The 19,734-nt window shown below is 49.9% G+C and overlaps 2 protein-coding genes across 9 annotated transcripts in view; one reads left to right on the top strand and one right to left on the bottom strand.

The window, feature by feature from the left end:
* GMCL1 (germ cell-less 1, spermatogenesis associated) overlaps positions 1 to 4,336 on the top strand; it is a 13,073-nt gene extending 8,737 nt beyond the window's left edge. Inside the window, exons 11-14 of the mRNA XM_026715237.2 lie at positions 472 to 547; positions 872 to 1,017; positions 1,966 to 2,053; positions 2,977 to 4,336. Coding sequence (XP_026571022.2) covers positions 472 to 547; positions 872 to 1,017; positions 1,966 to 2,053; positions 2,977 to 3,087 — 421 coding nt within the window. The 3' untranslated portion in view covers positions 3,088 to 4,336. The remainder of the gene's footprint in view (positions 1 to 471; positions 548 to 871; positions 1,018 to 1,965; positions 2,054 to 2,976) is intronic.
* On the bottom strand, positions 4,325 to 19,734 carry LOC113445855 (cytosolic purine 5'-nucleotidase-like). 8 transcript variants are annotated; one of them, XM_087938628.1, is made up of 19 exons: positions 19,584 to 19,734; positions 16,533 to 16,606; positions 15,488 to 15,605; positions 15,274 to 15,369; positions 14,068 to 14,159; positions 13,713 to 13,770; positions 13,389 to 13,482; positions 12,069 to 12,122; positions 11,832 to 11,915; positions 11,521 to 11,562; positions 10,668 to 10,778; positions 9,386 to 9,452; positions 7,687 to 7,857; positions 7,250 to 7,301; positions 7,086 to 7,146; positions 6,581 to 6,757; positions 6,343 to 6,420; positions 5,794 to 5,819; positions 5,504 to 5,551 (listed from the first exon to the last, which is right to left on the bottom strand). In XM_087938628.1, the coding sequence occupies exons 1-18, from the start codon at positions 19,664 to 19,666 to the stop codon at positions 5,811 to 5,813; spliced, it is 1,521 nt and encodes a 506-aa protein (XP_087794754.1). In that variant the 5' UTR covers positions 19,667 to 19,734; the 3' UTR covers positions 5,504 to 5,551; positions 5,794 to 5,810. The 8 variants fall into 8 exon arrangements, with proteins under 8 accessions (XP_087794753.1, XP_026571019.1, XP_087794758.1 ...); XM_087938629.1 differs by having other exon boundaries at positions 5,531 to 5,582; XM_087938627.1 differs by having other exon boundaries at positions 4,325 to 5,819.

Genomic DNA, 19,734 nt, shown 5'->3' with positions numbered 1-19,734 from the left:
TCCTTTGCCAGGTGGAAAGTTCTTCTTACTCTCCTTTGTAGCTTGGGGAGAGCATGGAGGTCAGAAAGCAGAGCAGAATGTGGCTCTTTTTCTCATTTGAACATCACGTGTTACCCCAGCATCAGAGACACGAACAAGCCCTGGGCAACACAGCTCTTCTGTGCCCCCTCAGCTTTCTCTCCACCGTAAGCCACAATGGTCATCCCTGCTCTGGGAGAGTACATAAGGGGTTACTAGTGTCCTGCTAGGGTGCTGGTTACTCAACCACCATGTACTTAGGTGGTCGTTTTATCATGGCCTGGGGAAGATAACTCTGGTGCCTTGGCTGGGAAGGAATTTCAGGACACTTAACAAGACAACTTTCTGGGGGAAAGTGAATTTATTCAGGCGTTAAGATCTGTACGCAACCAGTTAGAATACTTCTCTTGTGCTAGAATGCCATTTTATAGAAAGTTATTTTGTGTGTTCAAGGCCTCAAGAGATTAATAAAGAGGAACTAGAAGCAAACAGTATGCGGTGTGGCAGAAAACTTGCCAAAGATGGTGATGTAAGCACAAATATTTTTCCATGTCCTTTTTCAAAATGCGTAATTCATTTACAGTTTTCGTAAGCTGTTTGTTCCCCCCAAACGGTGTTTTCTTAACTAGATTATTTCACAAGGTTAAATACTTTGTGATTGGAAAATATAAAAACAATGACTGAGCTCTTGTAGCTTTTTTAAACCGCCCGTCTTGAATTTCCTCCGTGACACAAACCATGCGAGGTGTCAAAATGGAGGAGATCCTTTCCAGGCGACTTAAGTTTGGGGTTTCAAGCCTCTCTTTTAGAGTGCAACTATTTCTTCAATTTCCTTTTTCTTTCTTCTTGCAAGTATTGCTGGCGATGGACAGGCTTCAACTTTGGCTTTGATCTGCTGGTCACCTACACCAACCGTTACATTATCTTCAAACGCAACACGCTAAACCAGCCCTGCAGTGGCTCCATCAGTTTGCAGCCCCGGAGAAATATCGCTTTCAGGTGGGTTCCCTCTCTTCTTTGGCTGGTTCTCCACGGTGAGGAGGTGAGAGAACCACAAGCTCTTCTTGTAGGCTTCGCTGGAGGGAAGCACAGCAGTATCACGGAAGCAACGGCGGGCAAGAGGGGAAAAATACTGAAGGTATTTGCCAGGGCGTAACATTCCAACCCCTGCAGACGTACAGAGGTTTGTGTTAAAGGTAAGGGGTAACAGGCCAGGTCTTCTTCCCAAGCACGAAGATGTGTCATGTGTTTTACCAAACAAGGGTGGTTAAAAACGCTGGAAAGTCGACAGCCCAGGTTTGAGACCCGAGTGCCACGCAACGTGGCGAGCTCCTTTTCTCACCCCAGCGCCCGTCAGCCTAGCAGTTCGAAAGCAGGGAAATGCGAGTAGATAAATAGGTACCACTTCAGTGGGGAGTAGCTGCCTTCCGTGACCTCAGGCTGCCCACCTGACAGCAGAAACATCTTGAGACAACCTGGACTCCCTGGCCCTCAAAACCGAGGTGAGCATCGCCCCTCAGAGTCGGCAGCGACTAGCAGAGTAAAATCCGCAGGGACTCCTGGGCCTTTTACAAAAGCAACTTCCGCCCAGGGCCATTAAGGAGCCAGCCGGGGTGTTTTCAGTCCATGGGGCTCTTGGGTTGGCTACGCATTGTTCTGGGCACTACTGTAACCAGACTAGAAGAGGTACTTCTCTTTATCTGTTTTTAACTTATAAGATCACCCTTATTGTCACTTTTGTGTGTACACAATTATATGGGTGGGTGCACATACATATATGTATACATATACACCTAAAATTGATTTGCTGACCATCTCATTCCCAGTAATTCTTTCCCCCCTCCCTTCAAGGCAAAAATCACAACCTCCTTTCTCCATTGATTTTTATTTATTCATGTATTTATCCAATGTTGAAACCACTTAGTGAAATTGCTCTTCTGCCCTTAGGCTGCGCCTGGCTTCCTTTCATAGCAGTGGAAAGCTTATTTGTAGCAGAACTGCAGGATACCAGATACTAACCCTCGAAAAAGATCAGGTTTGTATGTGTGCAAAGCTTTTGGGTCATTGTAGCTAGCAGAGTCAGAGTAGAAAGTGGGATTCTCCTAAGAAGCAGGAGGGATAAACAGAAATGAACCGGGCTCCATGCTTGGCTATCTGGAAACTACGTTGTCCTGTGACGACCCTGCTTGCAGGCTGCCTCTCCCAGAGGCTGCTTCAGCTCCACAGAAGGTCCAGGAGGTCCTGTAGCTGGGCCACATCTTCAGAGCTGGCAGGCTGCCCATCTTCCTCCCCACAGGAGAGAATCGCGTCAGATTGCTTTTGCAGGACACGAAGAAGAAAGTCTTAGTGAGGTGCAGTATCTCTTACAGCTCTCGTCAAATGACGGGAGAGAATTCCTTGCCTCACAAACTCCAAAATTTCTGGGCACAAGAAGGAAGGGTGTTTGCAGGAGTATCACTCGTGGGCTAGACGGCCCCTTCAGTGGCTGCTGTTTGGGTGGAGGGCGCTGGAAAGGTTAAAAATCCTTCAAAGTCTCTTTTAAAAAATGCAACCAGAGAAAAAAGAGAAATAATGGTTTTCTCCTTCTGTACGTATTCCACTGATGGATGATGCTTGATTGAAAATTGCCTCTGAAGTTACAGGAGTCACGCTTATCTTTTGTGTGCTCGTGTACATACATTTTGCTGTTTTCCACTGACATAGTCATAGATGCCTTGCATATTTGCATACATATATTTTACTGTTGTTTTGCCCTTCTGGTTGGATGCTAACTGCATTTCGTTGCCTGTATCCAGGGCAATGACAATAAAGTTGAATCTAATCTAATCTAATCTAATCTAAAGAATGTTAGAAAACTAGTTTCAGGATTTCTAGCCTTTTCTCTAAACTGTTTTTTTCCTGGGTTTCTGAAGCGTTTTTATGTTTGGTCGGATATCTATTTATTTATTTGCTTTTTAGGAACAAGTAGTGATGAATCTGGACAGTAGACTGCTGGTCTTCCCTCTGTATATCTGCTGCAACTTCCTGTACACTTCGCCTGAGAAGCGGCGAGAGAACGATGGGCAGTGAGACTGACCTTTGAAACGCCTTTGTGTGGCCACGTTCATCTGGAAGCTCCTGATGCCCTGAAAGAAACAGCGTGAAATGGGCTCATCTATTGAAGAAAAAGAGAGGAATCTGATAACCTAATACATCAGAATACAGAATACATGGCAGCTCCAGCTGGCATGACTAACTGGTGAGGTATGTTGGGAGCTATGGATTTTAAGGAATTGTAAGCCACAGACTCCCCCACTCCTCCCCGCTCGCCTCTTCACATTCCCACGCCCGTCTGAAGAGCGGAAACTATTTACAGGGACCCCGTTTTCTACCAGTTTCCTGAGAGTACAGAAAGAATTTGAACACAGTGCATTAACTAGGCCTGCTTAATTAAAGAGAGTAGGGTGATATATCAATAAAGCCCACAAATTAACTTTAATAGAGGACACGCTATTTTTTATGATCTCTTGATTTGTTCTTCTGACCAAGTTAAGGGTCAGTTCCTGGCTTGGTGAAATCTCTGGATTGTTTTTAATTCATTATACTTGTAAATACTTCCTATTGAGTTGAAAACTTTGTATGATCTACCTTGTTTTGTTTCCAAGAAATATATATACATATTTTTGATTGTATTTTCAAGAGTCATTTTTTAGAATCCAGCTGCCTCAATTCAGCATTTTTAATTCATCAGGTCCATCATTTAATTCTTGGATATACTTTTTGGTTTTTGACTTGAAGCAAAAAAAATGAAGACCCCGAAGCGAGTGGGTCAGCCACTGCCAGTCAGGAGGCCCCGTCCAGCCCGGGAGAAAAAGGGGCTGTAGCTGAGAATGGCCTTTTGATACACACACACACACACACACACACACACCAGATGTCTCTGTCGGCTTGTGTTCTGTGGCCAGAAGGGTCCCCTTGGGTGCCCACGGGACTGAAGGTAAATGCAGCAGAGCAACAGGTCTTAGGACTTCAAAAACTACCCTGTTGAATACAACCATCAGAAGGCCTTTTTTACGGAAATCAGACTCAGAGAGGGAATGTAAATCCCATCTTCAGGAATTTAGAACTTGGAAAAAATTTAGAATTCAGAAAAAAAGCTGCACTTTTTTTATTTGAACACTTTCTTTGCATAAGGTTGCTATTCCAAAAATTGTCTATCCTTAAAACTCTTGCTATAATATTTAATTCAAAATATATCCCACATGACTTACGAAGATAAAATATCTTGGACAGTGAAACAATGACAGATTGAAAATAAACTAGTATCTGTAGTTTAGAATTCTTCATTGTTTATTTGGTTTCGGGGAGGATTCATTAAAAACAATTGCTAATCCTGGCTTCTTATATACGCAGTTTTCTAACCTAACAAGGACTCACCTATTTTGTTTTTCTGATAAGATATATTATTAAGTATATTAGGTGTAATCTTGGACTGGGACAATAACATTACACAGCTTGGTATTGAAGATTATAACTCAAGTTAATTCAATTCCCAAAGGGGAAAGTGTGGTCCTTGTGGCTGCAGAACTATTCCTGCCACGATGGGTGGCCTGCTTGCTGAAGGCTCTTAGCAGGGTTACTACAAATTTACAGAAATCCACTTTAGCCCAGTCAGGAAAGGTTTCCGCCCGGTGCTCGCAAGCCGATAAATATTGATCTCAAAAAAGGGCAGCATTTGTAGCTGAGGGTTGAAGGGGGGAGGGCTGGTTTTCTTGCGGATGTTCCATGACCCAAACTAAGTGACCTGAGTGGTACTTACTCAGCAGGCTCCCTGTCGATATTAACGCTCAATATTTTTATTTACAAGGATGCCTTTTGCCCCACTGGAATCTCCCTGATAGAGAGTAGCAATAGCGCTTAAGACTTATATAGCGCTTCACAGGGCTTCACAGCACTCTCTAAGGCAGGATGTCAAACGTCAAGGCCCGGATCTGGCCCACAGGGCTGGCCTGGAACTAGCAGAGGACCATCCTGCAGGGCCTCTGGCAACCAAAATGCACGCGCGCACACACGGCTTTTTTTTGGGCCTGCAGCACAAATGGGATCGAACTCAGAGCCTCCTGATTGTGAGGCAAGAGCTCCACCTCAAGGCCACTGCACCCCTCGGTTGTTGCCTTAAATTAAAAGGGCTCTTTCAGAAGTTGTTTTCGGAGCTACAGAATAAAACATAAACATGACAAGTTTCCTTCTTTCCCACCCTGACCCCAATGAAATCGTTTTGTTCCAGGAGACGTCACACAAACGTATTTATTTTGTCGGGAGGGGGGATGGGTTATAGGCCAAGCCTTCTGGCAGCGTAGAGCTGTGGATTCAACCCAGGTGAGGGAAGAGGCAGAAGACACGGTCAATTCTTTCTCCAGTAGTCTGCGCTGCAATCCTCTCGGGAGCTGGACTTCTGCCCTTTCCCTTCCCATCCCATCCAGAAGACCCGGCTGCGTCCCTGGTAACCGGATGCAACCGGGGATTTCTCCCCACTGTAGGGAAAGGTCCAACTGGAGAGGTGGAGAACGTGGCTGCTTTGGCCTGGGAAAAGCAAGGGGGTGGCGTGGGGTAGGGGGGGTGTATTTGCCATCGGGCGTCTCTAATCTTTCCTAAGCTTCTTAGAAGAAAACGTGCATCTTTGGAAGGGGAGAGAATTAAATCGTGGAAGCATCCATCAACTGGATTGTGGGGGCTCAAAAGGCTAAGAACGTGTTGCGTGTGAAGTGATCTTGATTGTACTGCTGCAACTTCTCTTGGCTCCCAAGCACAACTCATTCCATCTGGAAATAATGAAAGCAAAAGTAAGAACCGTAGGGAGAACCGCTTTCTGGACGTTTCTTAGAACTGGGGAATCGGAGGGCGCCTCTGGCGCTGGGTAGGGAATTTCCTTTCAGGTGGAGGACACAGCGCTCCCTGTGGCCGACCCGGGTATTAAAGCCCCGTTGCCACAAGCACTCAACGACCCACGGGTTCCCTTTAAGGATGGCCACTGGGGCCAGGTCTCCGTACACAATGCCATTTGCGTTTTACGGTGCCCCCAAAGTATGTCTTAACGCCAATTTTATGCCCGGTCTCCCCGAGACGGAGCCCTGAGCGGGTCAGTGGCATCTCTGTGGCAAAAAGCTTGGACCTGGTCCTCCTCGCCCCGTTCCTGGCGGGGGCAGGAGAAGCCCAGAGCCCCGGGGCCTTTTTTTCCAATCCTCTCCAGGAAATGAGGGACAGGCAAAAACCGGAGCTGCCGACTCAGCCACAGAAGCAGCAGGGAAGACAAAGAGCAAAAGACGCTGGCTTGGGTCTGCTCACCTGCTGCCTGAGCTGGCGCATGAAGTCCATCTCGGCGCCCTCCGTTTTTATATGCTCCACGGTTGATTCATGGGGCATCTGGGAGGGAACAGATGAAAGTGAGAGTGAAGAGGGTCCCCATTCAGGCCCCCGACGGAAGCAGCCGAAGGAGCCGCTTCCACCAGGAGCAGCCTGGAGTCAGTTCCCCCAACCCCTGCGCCCCGTTTCCCCTCCCCGCCTCTTGGTTTGGCCCACCTACCAGAGCCGCCGGTGCCCGGAAAACGTAGCTGAAAGGATAATAGAGGAAGTTCACGAAGGAGGCCGCGTAGAGGTCCGCATAGCGCATCAGCTGATTGGCAAAGAGGGTCTGACGGGAGCCACAGTGGAAGAGGCTGCCCATCTTCCCGTAACACATGTCCATCTCGCGGGTGACTTTCTGCAAGAGAAAAGTTGGCACACTGGCAGCCCGATTCCTACGGAGTTGGGTTCCTGGAGACCATGATAGCCAGAGGGGGAGAGCCATTTGTCTGAATAGGAGAGGGCTCCTGCTTGTGCAGATAATCAGAGTTTGAAGGGACCTTATAGGTCATCTAGTCCAACCCCCCACCCAAGCGGGAGACCCTGCCCCCTTTCTGACAAATGGCCGTCCAATCTCTTCTTGAAAGCCTCCAGTGGTGGCTAGAAGACCTCCGGGGTCTCTCTTCCAATTCGGTTCTTCTGTGATGATAGATTGGGGGGCAGGTGGGGGAAGAGAGGGACGAGACCTGGATCTGCTTCTTGATGGCGCTGATGTCTGGGCACTCACTGCTCCCACTGTCCAGGTGCCTGGAAAAGACAGGAAGCCTGTGACGGAGGCCCAGCCAAAGCGCGCAAACCTCCCCTTACCATCCAGGCAAAGGGCTAACGGGTCAAAACAGATCTTACTCACGGGTAGAGTTCAGCCAAGAGGGCATCCAGGCGCCGCAGCTCGTCAAAGAGTTCTGTGGAGAGGAAAGGGCTTTAGCTCAGCGGTCCCCAAACTTGGCCCCTTGAAGACTTGTGGACTTCAACTCCCAGAGTCCTCCAGCCACCTATGCTGGAACCAGTAGTTGAACTGACTTGCTGGCCCCGCCCACCCCGCCCCTCCCAGGAGCCTCCACGTGGCCCATTTCAGATGCAGGTAAGTGCAGGGTCCGCGTGGAGGCTGGAAGTTCCGGGAGTCCAGAAACGGGCCCAGAGCTCTGGGCTGGCCGTTTTTGTCCTCCCAGAGACCCAAGGGAAGCCTCCGGACTCTGGGGAAGGACACACCCACCATGGCCCCGCCCACCCAGCAATCCGGGCAGCGAACCGGTGGCTGGGATCTTGGAATCCCACCCCTGAGCTCACCACTCTTCTCCGTCCACACTTGCAGCTCCTTCGCCACTTCCGGGACCACCAGGAAGGTTCGCCATCCTTGCCTCTTCTTAGACTTGAGGATGTCCCCAAAAATGTGGTCCCCGATGTAAAGGATCTCCTTGCCCTTCACGCCCAGGAGGTCACATATCATGTCCGAGGAGCCTGGAATCGGGGGGACGCCTTTCACTCTCACATATGTGTAATTGTGGGCTGTTGTTGTTGTTTTTAACCTATTAGCCACAATTCTATCCTGGGTTATGCGGATGGATTCTCTATTTTCACCTTCAGGCAACGGACTGCTCACCTGGGCCACTATTCCTGGCCTGTTGGGGGCAATTCGCCCCAGCACCAGGAATGCCTCCGCCCCCGACTTCAATCTAGGGGGAGTCCTGGACTTACAACAGTTCATTTAGTGACCCAAGTTACAAGGGCACGGAACAAAGTAATTTATGGTCGTTTTTCACACTTATGACCTTTCTAGCATCCCCCTGGTTCATACTCATGACGATGGCAGGGTCCCCTCGGGGTCGCATGATCCCCTTTTGCAACTTTCTGATGAGCAAAATCAATGAAGCAGCCAGATTCACTTAACAACCAGGTGAGCAACTTATCAACGGCAGTGATTCACTTAACAACTATGGCAAGAAAAGCCATCAAAATTCACCACCGAAATGTTGGCCTCAGTTGTGGTCATAAGCCGAGGACTGACTGTATTTAGGAGTGGAAAGGACAGAGTCCAGTCTTAGGAGGCCGTCTCCGGCCTTTGCCCCTCGTCCCACTTCAGGGGAGGGGCTTTCCCACTTCTGCCAGCGCAGACCCCTGTGGAGCCATCATTCATCCCAAGGGGCTTCTCCTATTGGGCCACCTTTGGGCAAGGGGCGTGCCCCAAAGCCACGGCTGCCATGTCTGCCCACCCAACAGCGGAAGGAATGGCAACCGGTCTTCTGACTGCCAGCTCTCACGGGGGATCAAAGGCGAAGGATGGAGAACATCGGCGATGAAATGCTACCGATTCAGCCCGGTTCAACCGAACCGGTTGCAAAAAATGCTACCAGTTGGTCCAACAGGTGTGACGACCAGCTGAGGGGATAAAGAAGAGAAAAGCGCAGGATCGGCCCTCCCACCGGCCCCTCCGCCTTTCCCCTTCTTGATCCCCTCGGCTGATGGGTGTGGTGGAGCCTCAGCTGGTGTCTGGAAAAGTGGACGCGCATGCGAAGTGCGCAATCCCCACCACTGGTTGAACACCTACTTTGCCGCCAGTCCTCCACACCCACAGAGACTGGAGAATTGTGGGGGGGGGGTTGTACCCCATCTTGCCATGGGAATGGAAAAGCGATGCCTGCTGTCCAATTCCAGAGAGTAATGGCTCCCCGGAGTTGGAGAAGCGGAGAGCGGAAGGCCCCGGGGTCTCTCCCGCTGCCAGAAAGTGGGTGTGCCACCCCCGCCAGTTTCTGCCCACCAGTCTGTCTTGTCACGAAGGCAGGACATGGGCTGGAAGGGCATTCAGCACTTTTTAAACCCGGCATAGTTCTCAGATATCAGCATTTGACTCTGCTGGGCAAGGGAGGCCTCAGTTATTCTCCCGTCCACCTGCCGTGAGAGGCACAAGGTGCTCCTCCCCGAGGGGTGTAAAGGGGGCGGCTCCTATCGGAAAGGCAGCCGGCACAGGGGGATGCCCAGGCAACTTCACCTCCAGAGTAGACCGCGCAGTGCTGGTGTGCTCCTGTGTAGGTCCCAATCCGCAGCTTCCCCGTGTCCTGCACACAAAGACAGGGTTTTACTTCAAGGAATGCGACTCACGTGCCGCTGCCCCCAGACTCCCCCCTCCAGCCCCCAGAGGTCTATGGACCCTCCCCCAGCCGAGAACGCCTTCCCTCCAGCGCCTCCGAGTGATCATCCTTGCTCCTCCGTTTCCTTTTGGAGAGGTCCCATTTCCCCCTCAGCCACCTAACATCTGGAGCCCGTTTCTTTGTATGTTCTTCCTTCCGTAGAAAGCAGTTCTCGTAGTGGGGGAACAAGCAAAGGCAGAGCAAAAAGACGATCCTTGCAAGGATCCGCTTTACTCCAAGATAACCTCCATCCTGCCTTCTTGAAGGAGCAAAGCCAAGTTGGGCTCTGAGGGAGAGTCAGTCAGTCTGTCTGTCCATCCATCCATCTATATCTATCTATCTATCCATCCATCCATCTATATCTATTATCTATTATCCATCTATCTATATCTATCTATTTATCTATCCATCCATCCATCTGTATTTATTATCTATATCCATCTATCCATTATTATCCATCTACCTCTCTCATCTATATCTATCTATCTATCTATATCTATATCTATTATCCATCTATCTATTATCCATCTATCTATATCTATCTATCTTTCTATCTATCTATCCACCTATCCATCTGTATCTATTATCTATATCCATCTATCTATCCATCCATCTATATCTATTATCTATCTGTCCATCTATTATCCATCTATATCTATCATCTATCATCCATCTACCTCTCTCATCTATCTATATCCATCTATCCATCCATATATATCTATTATCTATCTATCCATCTATCTATATCTATCATCTATCATCCGTCTATCTCTCATCTATCTATATCCATCTATCCATCCATATATATCTATTATCTATCTATCCATCTATCTATTATCCATCCATCTATATCTATTTATCATCTACCATCCATCTACCTCTCTCTCCTACCTATATCTATCTATCTATCTATCTATCTATCTATCTATCTATCTATCTATCTATCATCTATCTATCTATCTATCTATCTATCTATCTATCCATCCATCCATCCATCCATCTCAGACCAATAAAATATTTCATCCCATACCTGAGAAGACCAGGATGACAATGAACCCTTCCCAGTTCTCATGGAGTCCACCCTACATCCTGCCCCCCTCTTCCCCGCCACCCCTCCCTGCTTTCGGCCCTGGAGGCACCTACGGTGTTGACTTGCCGCAGCACAGTTCCCTCCGCAAAAAAGAGGGGCTTGCGAGTGTCCACAACGATCAGGTCGAAGTAAGAGCGCCACGGCCGACGCTGGGATCGGTCCTGCTGACGGAAAGGGATCGAGTTAGGCCACTCGGCAATCTGGGGAGTCCTGGAGGTTTCGTACTAGTGGCAAGAAGCTCACGACGACTGCCTGCGTGTCTCTCTCTCTCTCCCTCTCCTCCTCCGTTACAGACCCCGTAGTAAGTGCTACCTTACCTTGGAAGTCCCAAAGGAGCTTTTCCAGGAGGCAACTGGGCTTCCTTGTTTTTTCTTTGAAGACGTTTCGCTTCTCCTCATCCAAGAAGCTTCTTCGGCTCTGACTGGACGGTGGGGAAGGGAAGGGATTATGAACGGATTTCAAGAAAAAAATTGCAGACTACAGGGACCAGGAGTACCACTCAGGTGAGGACACACAGATAAGTGGCCTCAACGACCCTCAGATGACCAGCAGTTTGCAAGGACCATCAATCCTTCCACCATCCTGTCAGAGCCGAAGAAGCTTCTTGGATGAGGAGAAGCGAAATGTCTTCAACCAGAAGACAGTCCAGTGGCCTCTTGGAAAAAAAAAAAGCACCTCTGGGACAACCAGGACCTGGACGGCTTACATGGGAAGCTCTCTGGCAATCGACATCACCGAAGCCCGTGGGGCTGAATAGCCACTCTTTCCCATGGAGCCAAACCCAGGAGGCGTGAAAGGAAGGACGGCCTCAACCTTCCCAGCCCAGTTACCTGAGGAATGGACCCAGCCAGACGCTGCTGCTGCTAACGGCCACCGGGGCCTGAAACCTCTCACCGGTTGACTTACCGTGTTTCCTTCCCCGGAGTCCAGTAAGTAGGTCATGATTGCCTGGGGGAAGAGATCACAGGCCCGCGGCTACTCTCGGTTGCAGGGAAAACCCCTCCCGGGTGGCGCAGGAGACAAGGAGGCCAAAGCCACCAGGGTCTCTTCCACGCGCCTCCCACTGGCCGCTGACCTCCCGTCTCCCACCAACCCATCTGTGTCCAGGAGCAGCTGCGAGGCCAGCCCGCCCAACGGTCAGTCTGGCCCTACGACCACACCTTCAGCACGGAGGGAAGCGGGTCCTGCCTCAGCTACTCTCGGGAGGCCCGACTTACATCCGTGTAGTTGTAGTCGCTGTTGGTGGCGAGAAACATTTTCCCGGCGTCCTTCATGCGACTCAGCAGGAGAGGAATGCGGGGCTGTAGGGAAGGAGACGGAAAAGAGGAGACGCAGATTAGAGCCCGGCTGCCCCCGCAGGAGCCGCCTGGGTGGCCTCAAGGGGACCCCGATCGAGGGGCCCAAAAACGGGCATTTCCCGCAACCGCTTTCCCTCCAGGCGGACTGGCACTCACGTCTTTCACCACGTATTTCTCCAGGTTCTGCAACATCTTCTCCTTGAGGCAACCCTGGGAGAGGAGAGGAGGAGGAGGAGGAGGAGGAGGAGGCCACGTGAGTCCAGGCCCACGACCCAGGCCCCCCCGGAAGTTGTTGCGGGTCTCTGGCATGGCGGTTTGGCTACGGCAGCTCCCGACACCGGTTCTGGCGGGCAGCCCAGGGCAGCTCAAAAGTGGCCCAGCGGACCAAGGTGGACCCCAAGTTCTAGCTCTTCCCTCATATCCAAGAAGCGTATTAAGTTACCAATAGTGAATATGATTTGATCAATGTACTGGCTCGATCCCCGGGCTTCTCTACGAAACTATGTGATCGGGCAAGTTTGGGGGGAGGGAAATAAGGGGAGGGGGAATTTCTGCCTCTGCCTTCCAGCATCCATCGGTATTCATCTGGCTGGAGTCCTGTCAGTGTGAGAGAGAGTGGAGGGCTGTTCGGAAACTGAAACAGTATTTGCTGTGTGGGCAAGGAGACAGGAAGGAGCCTGGGCGTGGCTTAGCTCAACTGTCCTGTACTAAAGCTGCTTGGTGCTGTGAAAGTAAAACGGAAATGGAAACTCCTCTCTGCTTGTGTTTTGCATTTGGAAGAGATTTCTTTTTTCCAGGTGGGGAGGGGGAATCGAACTCCTTAGCATCAGAGTGTGTTAATAATAATAATAATAATAATAATAATAATAATAATAATAATAATAATAATAATAATAATAATACTATTGGAAATACTCTAAATACTCTGAGGGTCATTTCAAAAAATCCTTTCTTAGTGAGACCCTAGAAGCCAAGAGGAACATAGGGGCCCAATTTCAAGTTTGTAGGCTTTACGGTTCTGGAGGTTTTGTGATGATGCCTGAGTGGTATATTTAGCTTTTATGTATATAGATTTTGAAGCTATTTTTAAGCCACCTTGGAGCTGCAAATATAAGAGGGGACCAGGTGGTGAGTTTCGGTTTTGCTTTGCGTGGCTTGGAGTCTCTCTTGACTGTCTGTGCATTTTTCGGCCTCGTTTTTTAAAGGGGTTTGCAGTGCCTGCTTTTTCTTCCCAGTGAGAGCGACTGGCTCAACAACAGCCAGCTAAGCATCATGCCCACGGCAGGACTTGAACTCAGGTTTCCCCTGATCCAACATCTCCCCCACTAGACCAACCTGGCTCTTAAGTGTGACTCCCTGAAACAAATAATGCCTGGGAATGTCTATCCGAAGCGCACGGCTGCATCCCGGCCCCTGCCTAGCCCCCCTCCTCCTCCTCCTCCTCCTCCTCTTCCTCCTCCTCCTCCTCCTGCTTACGGAAAGGTGAACGTGATCCATGGCCTCTCGGACATCCTGGAACATGCTGCGAAAGGACATGAAGAGGTTTCCCTGCCTGTAGCCAGTCTCGCAGCTGGGAGCGGGGAGAAGAACAAGGGGAGATCAGCCACAGTCCTACCCAGCAGGGAGAGAGAGAGAGAGTAGGGGCAAACGGAAACTTGCAAACCGGCACAGAGTTCCCGGCCTCTGCCCCCTGGCACACACCGAAGTTCCCAGAAGGCCCTCAGGCCCCGGGCAGCACCCACCCTCCCCACCTGGATGAGGCCAAGCCAACCCCCCGAGGCCTTACGCCACCCGGCTTACTTCGTGTATCTGGAGAAACTGGTGAAGAAGTCCACCAGGCAGGCCAAGAGGTAGGTTTCTGTGGGGAGGGAGCAAAGGGCGAGTGAAGGCCCCCTCTGGGCCAAGGGGGACACCCCGCCCCCCCATTTCAGGGCCTGTGGCTGCCTGGAGAATTCACTCAGCCCTGGCGGCTCAACGTGAACCAGAGGAGGTCAAATTTGGCCCGCAAAGGCGCCGTGCTTGGGAAATTAACATCGTCACTTGCTCCTCAAAGGGGTCGATTTCCTCTTGGGAGCCCCCTCTGGATGGGTGCCCCCCCCGTGCTCAGCCCTCCCTGTGGGACAGGCAGCACCCCGGACCTCCTCCCCTCAAATACCTGTCAAATTAAACAAAGTGTTCAGAATATGAAAACGCTTCGTGTCATCGCGCTGGATGAATTTGTTTGGGTAGTAATTCCAGATTTCACTCCTAAAAATGGAAAAAGAGAACAAGTCATCGGTGAGATGGGAACGAAGTTGCAGTGAAGGCACATATTCCTAAGACGGAGCTGAACAGAACGGAGTTTGAAGGGACCTCGGAGGTCTTCTAGTCCAACCCCCTGCTCAGGCAGGAGAAACTATACTATCTCAGGGAAGTGACTGTCCAGACTCTTCTTCAAAATCACCCAGGACGGAGCAACCCACCATTTCTGGAGTTAAGGCGTTCCGCTGGTCAATTGTTCTGCCGGGAAATTTGGGCTTATTGTTATACAGACATGTTTATTTCCTTTTTTAATTCTGAAGATATCGTGAAGCCTTCAAAGCAGGCGGTTGTCTCCAGAGGTGGGACTCAGCCGGTTCTGACCAATCCTGCAGAACCGGGAGCGGAAATTGTGAGTAGTTTGGAGAACCGGCCAATCCCGCCTCTTCTCAGCCTCCCATTGAGTCCCAGCTGATTAGCTGGGTCTCCTTTGGTTGCCCTGCAGAGGAGAATGGAGCTGGAAAGCAGGTTAGCAGGCTGGGGAGGGGAGGGCGATTTTTCAGTATCCTTCCCCTGCCACGCCCACCAAGCCACGCCCACAAACCCAAGCCCCACCCACCAAGCCATGTCCACAGAACCGGTAGTAAAACGATTTGAATCCCAGCACCGGCTTTCCCTAACACTAGAATTCTGTTAATGGGGAAAACAGGACGGGGAGAAAGAGAGGGAGAGGGAGAGGGAGAGGGAGGGAGGAGGGAGGGAGGGAGGGGCAGGAGGCTCTTCCGTTCTTTCATTTTCACTCTCGCACTCTCTCCGTGCTTGACCTCTGACAAGGAAGCCGTGGTGGTTAACCAGGTTGTGAATGCTCAGCTCCTCAACCCAACGGAAGAAAAGGGGCTCTTGTGAGGAGGGGGAGGGGGAGGCCCCCGTCCTGAACCCCAAAGCATCCTTCAGCATCTGCAGGGGGCCAACAGGTCACCGGAGCTCCTGCAGAAATCCAACTGGGCCCCTCCGAAAAAGACCCGTTCGCTCTCCTCCAAGGATTTCCTCCAGGAGTGGGGGGGGGAGGGGAGGCCAAAATGCAGAACCCCGCAGCGATGAAGGGGGGGACGAGAACCCCTACCCCTTGAGGAAGTGGAAGCCGTGTGCGCAGGCCAAGAGGTTGCCGTGGGAGTCCACCTTCAGCAGGTTCCCATACCGGGCGTCAAAGATCAGCCCCCTGGAGAATGGAGAAGACCGGACCGCTGAGTTGGCCCCCTCCCACAATTCACCCCCAGCCTCCGAGCCCCCCACGGCACCTGGGCTCGGGAGGGAGAAGTAGCTGGGAGGGCTGTTACCTGGTGGGGAAGGCGGGGTCGTAGTTATAGGCCAGGATTTCGGGCGGGTACCCGATGGAGACCAGGCGCTCCAGCAGCAGCCGAAAGGTCAGCTCCTCGTAGTCCGGAGACGTGTACACTGCAGCGGAGAAGAGCAGAGCCCCCTTCCCATTCCTGGCCCTCGTCTTTTGGTCACCAAGCTCGAAGGAAAGGCGGACAAGGTCAAAAGACCCAACGGTCAAATAAAGGAGCTTGGCGCTTACTTGCTTGCTTGCTTTGGTCATCCCACAAATTAAACAGTGGGGTTCAAAAGAGCGCAAACATCGGCCTCTCTTGGCAAAACGGACAGAAGCGCACGAGGCGCCTGGTAAAGCTCAGCTGGAGTGAGGTAAAAGCTGCCCAAAGTCTGTTTCCTGAATCAAAAACTCCCTTTTAACCACCGATGGGGCGAGTCTCCTCAGCCTGACTTCCCACTCCTCTAGCTAGGACCTTGCGTCCATCCTGACGGGTTCCCTGGACGGAGTTTTGTACCACGTATGGCAAATGCGTTGTTATTCTCACTAAAAGTAATTTTAAAAGGACGCCCTCGTTATCAACTTTAGGCTAAGGCAGCCATGACTGACCAAGAGAGAGGAGACGGGGGGTTCTGGATGGAGGGGGAGGAGGAGGGACCCCTTGCTGGAAGGGGGCAGGCAATATTTCAGCCTGTCCCTTGTTTTGTGAATGAGTAACTCCCCCAACTTCCCCAGAGTTTGAGGGCCACAATTAAAGTCTGCCGTGTGCCCGCTAGCTCCCAGAGACTCGGTGTGTGGGGGGGGGGTGTTAGCTTCAACCCAGGCCTTCTCTCCTCACCCCAGAAACCCACCGGCCCCCGATGAGTCGAGTCAGGAGGAGACAGGCATGCAATTTCATTAAGGGACTAAGACATTCTGGCCACAAGCGTCTGTGGGGCAACTTCTCGGCAGAAAAGCGCCCCAAATACATGAAAAGCTGCAGCTCTGCTTACCACCCAATCCTTCCGCGACCCCTTGCCCTAAAGAGGTGGGGCATCGGTGGCCCCTCTCACCTGCGAGGGTGTAGTCCATGTCAAAACCGAAGCATTTGATCTTCTCCAGCGCCAAACTCCGGTTCACAAAGATCCTGGGAAGGAGACGGGAGAGGAAGGGGATGAGATGCTCACGGGCTAGTCTGGCTATCACCAAAGCCTCATGACTCTTGAGGAGGACCAGCTATATCAGCCTGAGAAAACTTGGCTTGGAAAAATCAAGGCCACTTGGAAAGAGGTCCAGCGGAACCTTTCAGATGAAATGGGCAACACAAATACTCCCCTGAGGACATTCAGAAATGATTTAATGCCCAAACCTTCCTCTGGGTCTCCTTTCTTTTTAAGAGGAACAATGTAATTCTCCTGCAGGTTCCAGAAATCCCTCCTCAAGGAGAGAGAGAGAGAGAGAGAGAGATTGATTCATATTCTCCAATGGGACACATCCATAGCCAAAAGTCATCAATCAGGCTCTCCAGTTAGAATTTTGCAGGGCAGACACTTCAGTCGCCTAGTTACTATCTTTGAAAACATTTATGGAATGCACTTTCAATTTCCAAGCTGCCACACTGCTCTTTCAAACCCCCTTCCCCCCCTCCCTTTCTGTTGGCAACTCTAACACGACCATAGGAATATTTTATGAGTTGACACAGCCTAGAAGACAACTCAGACCGACTCCCAAGGTTGGAGACCCCTACTTCTAGCCTGCCAGGGGTCACTTTGGGCTCCATCTGCCCGCTAATCCTGTTCAACCGCCGGGGCCTGTCTGAAGAGAGATTTCCTCATGGAGACGTTCCCACTGCTCGGAGGACCTTTCCCGGCCGCCATTGGACAGCCACCGCTTCCTCCTCTGCTGGTGGATCCTCCTGGCCTCTTCCCAGCCACGTCTGTCCACCTGCCAGAGAGACCTGGGCAGGTCCTTGACTTCAGCTTGTGCGTCACAAGGATTTCATCACGCTCTGCAATCCCTTCGGGACAGGACGTCGCTTTGTGCGATGTGTCAATAGTTGCAAACTGCCTGCCAGCTCTTCCTTTGCTCACCCGGGTTGCTACTATCATCCCACCCGCTTCCTCTATAGGGTCAAGGTCTGATCTGCAAAGAAAACAATGCCACAAAGGGGTGTGTGTGTGTGTGTGTGTGTGCGATTCTTGGTTATTATATTTGAATGACTAAAATCAATCGGGTGGTTGTTTAAAAATTTATACAATGGCACCACTTCTGGATGAATTGAAAATGGAACTTAAAAAGTACAAAGAAGATGCACAAGAAGGGAAGGGTTCTTTTGGCTTCATCTTTCAATTCTTAGAAATGGAGATTCGGAACTATGAGAAACAACAAGAAACGACTGCAAAACAAGAAGACTGGGACAAAGAAGAAGCCATCTTTAATGAACAAGCAATTTTATGTGGGGAAGAAAAAGGAAAGGGGGGAAAGAGAATGGAGAATTTAAGACTTAAAAAAACAATCAAAGAAAAGAAAAATAATTCGAAAAATAAGTATAATACTGGAAAGCAACAGAAAAGGGAAATACAGAAGAGAGAAATAGAGGTAGAGAGACAAGGAGGTAAAAAGGGGAGAGAGAAAAAGAGAGGGAAGAAGGAAAGGAAAAGAAGTTACAAAGGACCGGAGCAAGATATAGAGAAACAGGACCTATTTAGAGATAATGGGTGAAAATCTAACTGAAAAAGGGATTCTGTAAAGGTACATAAGATTGTATTGTTAGATCAGTAATAGAAATAACTTTTAAAAATTGGAAACAACGTATGATTAAAATGAGGGATAAAATAGTGTAATTTAGTGAAATGTTTGTGAATAAAATAAGTGAAATAAAATAAATGAGAATATTGAATTAGGAAGGAACGGGAACATTTTAATTAGTTAATGTTTTATAAAATATAAGTGAAGGGGGGGGAATTAACTATGGAAAGCTTATAATTGTTCCCATAGAAGTATGATATTTAATTGAAAAGTAATGTTAAAGATGTTAAGACTTTAATGAATATTAATGATGGAATTGAATATTAATGATGGAATTGAACAACATGGAATGTTGTTTTCATTATATGCATTTATATTTTTTTCTTTTTTAAGAATACAGTGTGCATTTTAAGAATGTACCAAGCAGAATCCGAATGGAAGTTATGTATTATATTGAATGTTACAACTTTAGGGAAAAGATATAAAGGCGTCATACTCCAATCAGTAACTACAGGAGAAATTTTGTTTAATGAGAAAAGAGAATAGATAATTGAAACAGGAGAGACAAAAACTATGAATACAATGATTTGAATTGAGATTAGATAATTAAAATAAAATTGAGAAAATTAAAAGAGGGGAGAAGCTATGCAGAAAATGAAAAATAGTAATAAGATATGGAATAGAATATAAAAATGAGCATGAACCTGAATTTGTGTCTGTACGAAGTAACGTAACCCGGGATTACGCTACTTTCAAAAAAGATGTTTTGTTTGTATTTTTTTTCTCTTTGTGAAAACTCAAATAAAATTTACAAAAAAAAAAAAAAGATCTATGTACCGGTGGACACACTGTTTAAATGAAAGAGGGTTTTTTTGTAAATACAAAATAAAAAAAACCTTAAATTAAAAAAGAGAGCCAAGATGTAAGAATGGAGTTTAGAAACAGACCTCATTCCCATGTTTATGTGCAGAACGTAGAATAACAGAGGCGGGAGGGCCCTCGGAGGTCTTCTAGTCCAGCCCCCCACTACCCCATTTTCAGACGAACGGCCGTCCAGGCTCTTCTGAGGCAGCTCCAGGGATCCAACCCCCAAAGGGACCCGCCACCTTCTTTATTGCTGAGCAAGGAAAGGCCTCTTGGGGCCTCATCGCCCCTCAGGCTTGACCCCGACGCCCCTCGCCCGCCTCGACGGCCCGGCTAAGGCCGCGTCCTGCCTCCCTCCTTCCCTCCCTCCCTCCTCCGGCCCAGGGACCCTCGCGGGACCCCCGGCTCTCCCGGGCTTCTGAGGCGGAGCCGCTTCGGCTCGACGCCGGCTACGGAGGGAGCGAGGGCGGCTCCCGCCTCCTCCGCCCCGACGGAGCGTCCGGCGCCCTTACCGGCGGTGGAAGTCGCGCTTGACGGGCCCGCGGGGCTCGGGGGCGGCGGCGGCGGCGGGGACCTCGAGGGGGACGCTGCCCATCTCGGCGGCGGCGACGGCGGCAGCCAGGAGGAGAAGGCCGGGCTGCGGCTGCTCGCTGCGTGTCCCCC

Source organism: Pseudonaja textilis, chromosome 9 (genome assembly GCF_049901715.1).
Source record: "Pseudonaja textilis isolate UNSWEBS1 chromosome 9, rPseTex1.2, whole genome shotgun sequence".
Classification (NCBI taxonomy): domain Eukaryota; kingdom Metazoa; phylum Chordata; class Lepidosauria; order Squamata; family Elapidae; genus Pseudonaja; species Pseudonaja textilis.
Note: the sequence above shows the minus strand (reverse complement) of the source record. Positions and strands in the feature narration are given on the sequence as shown.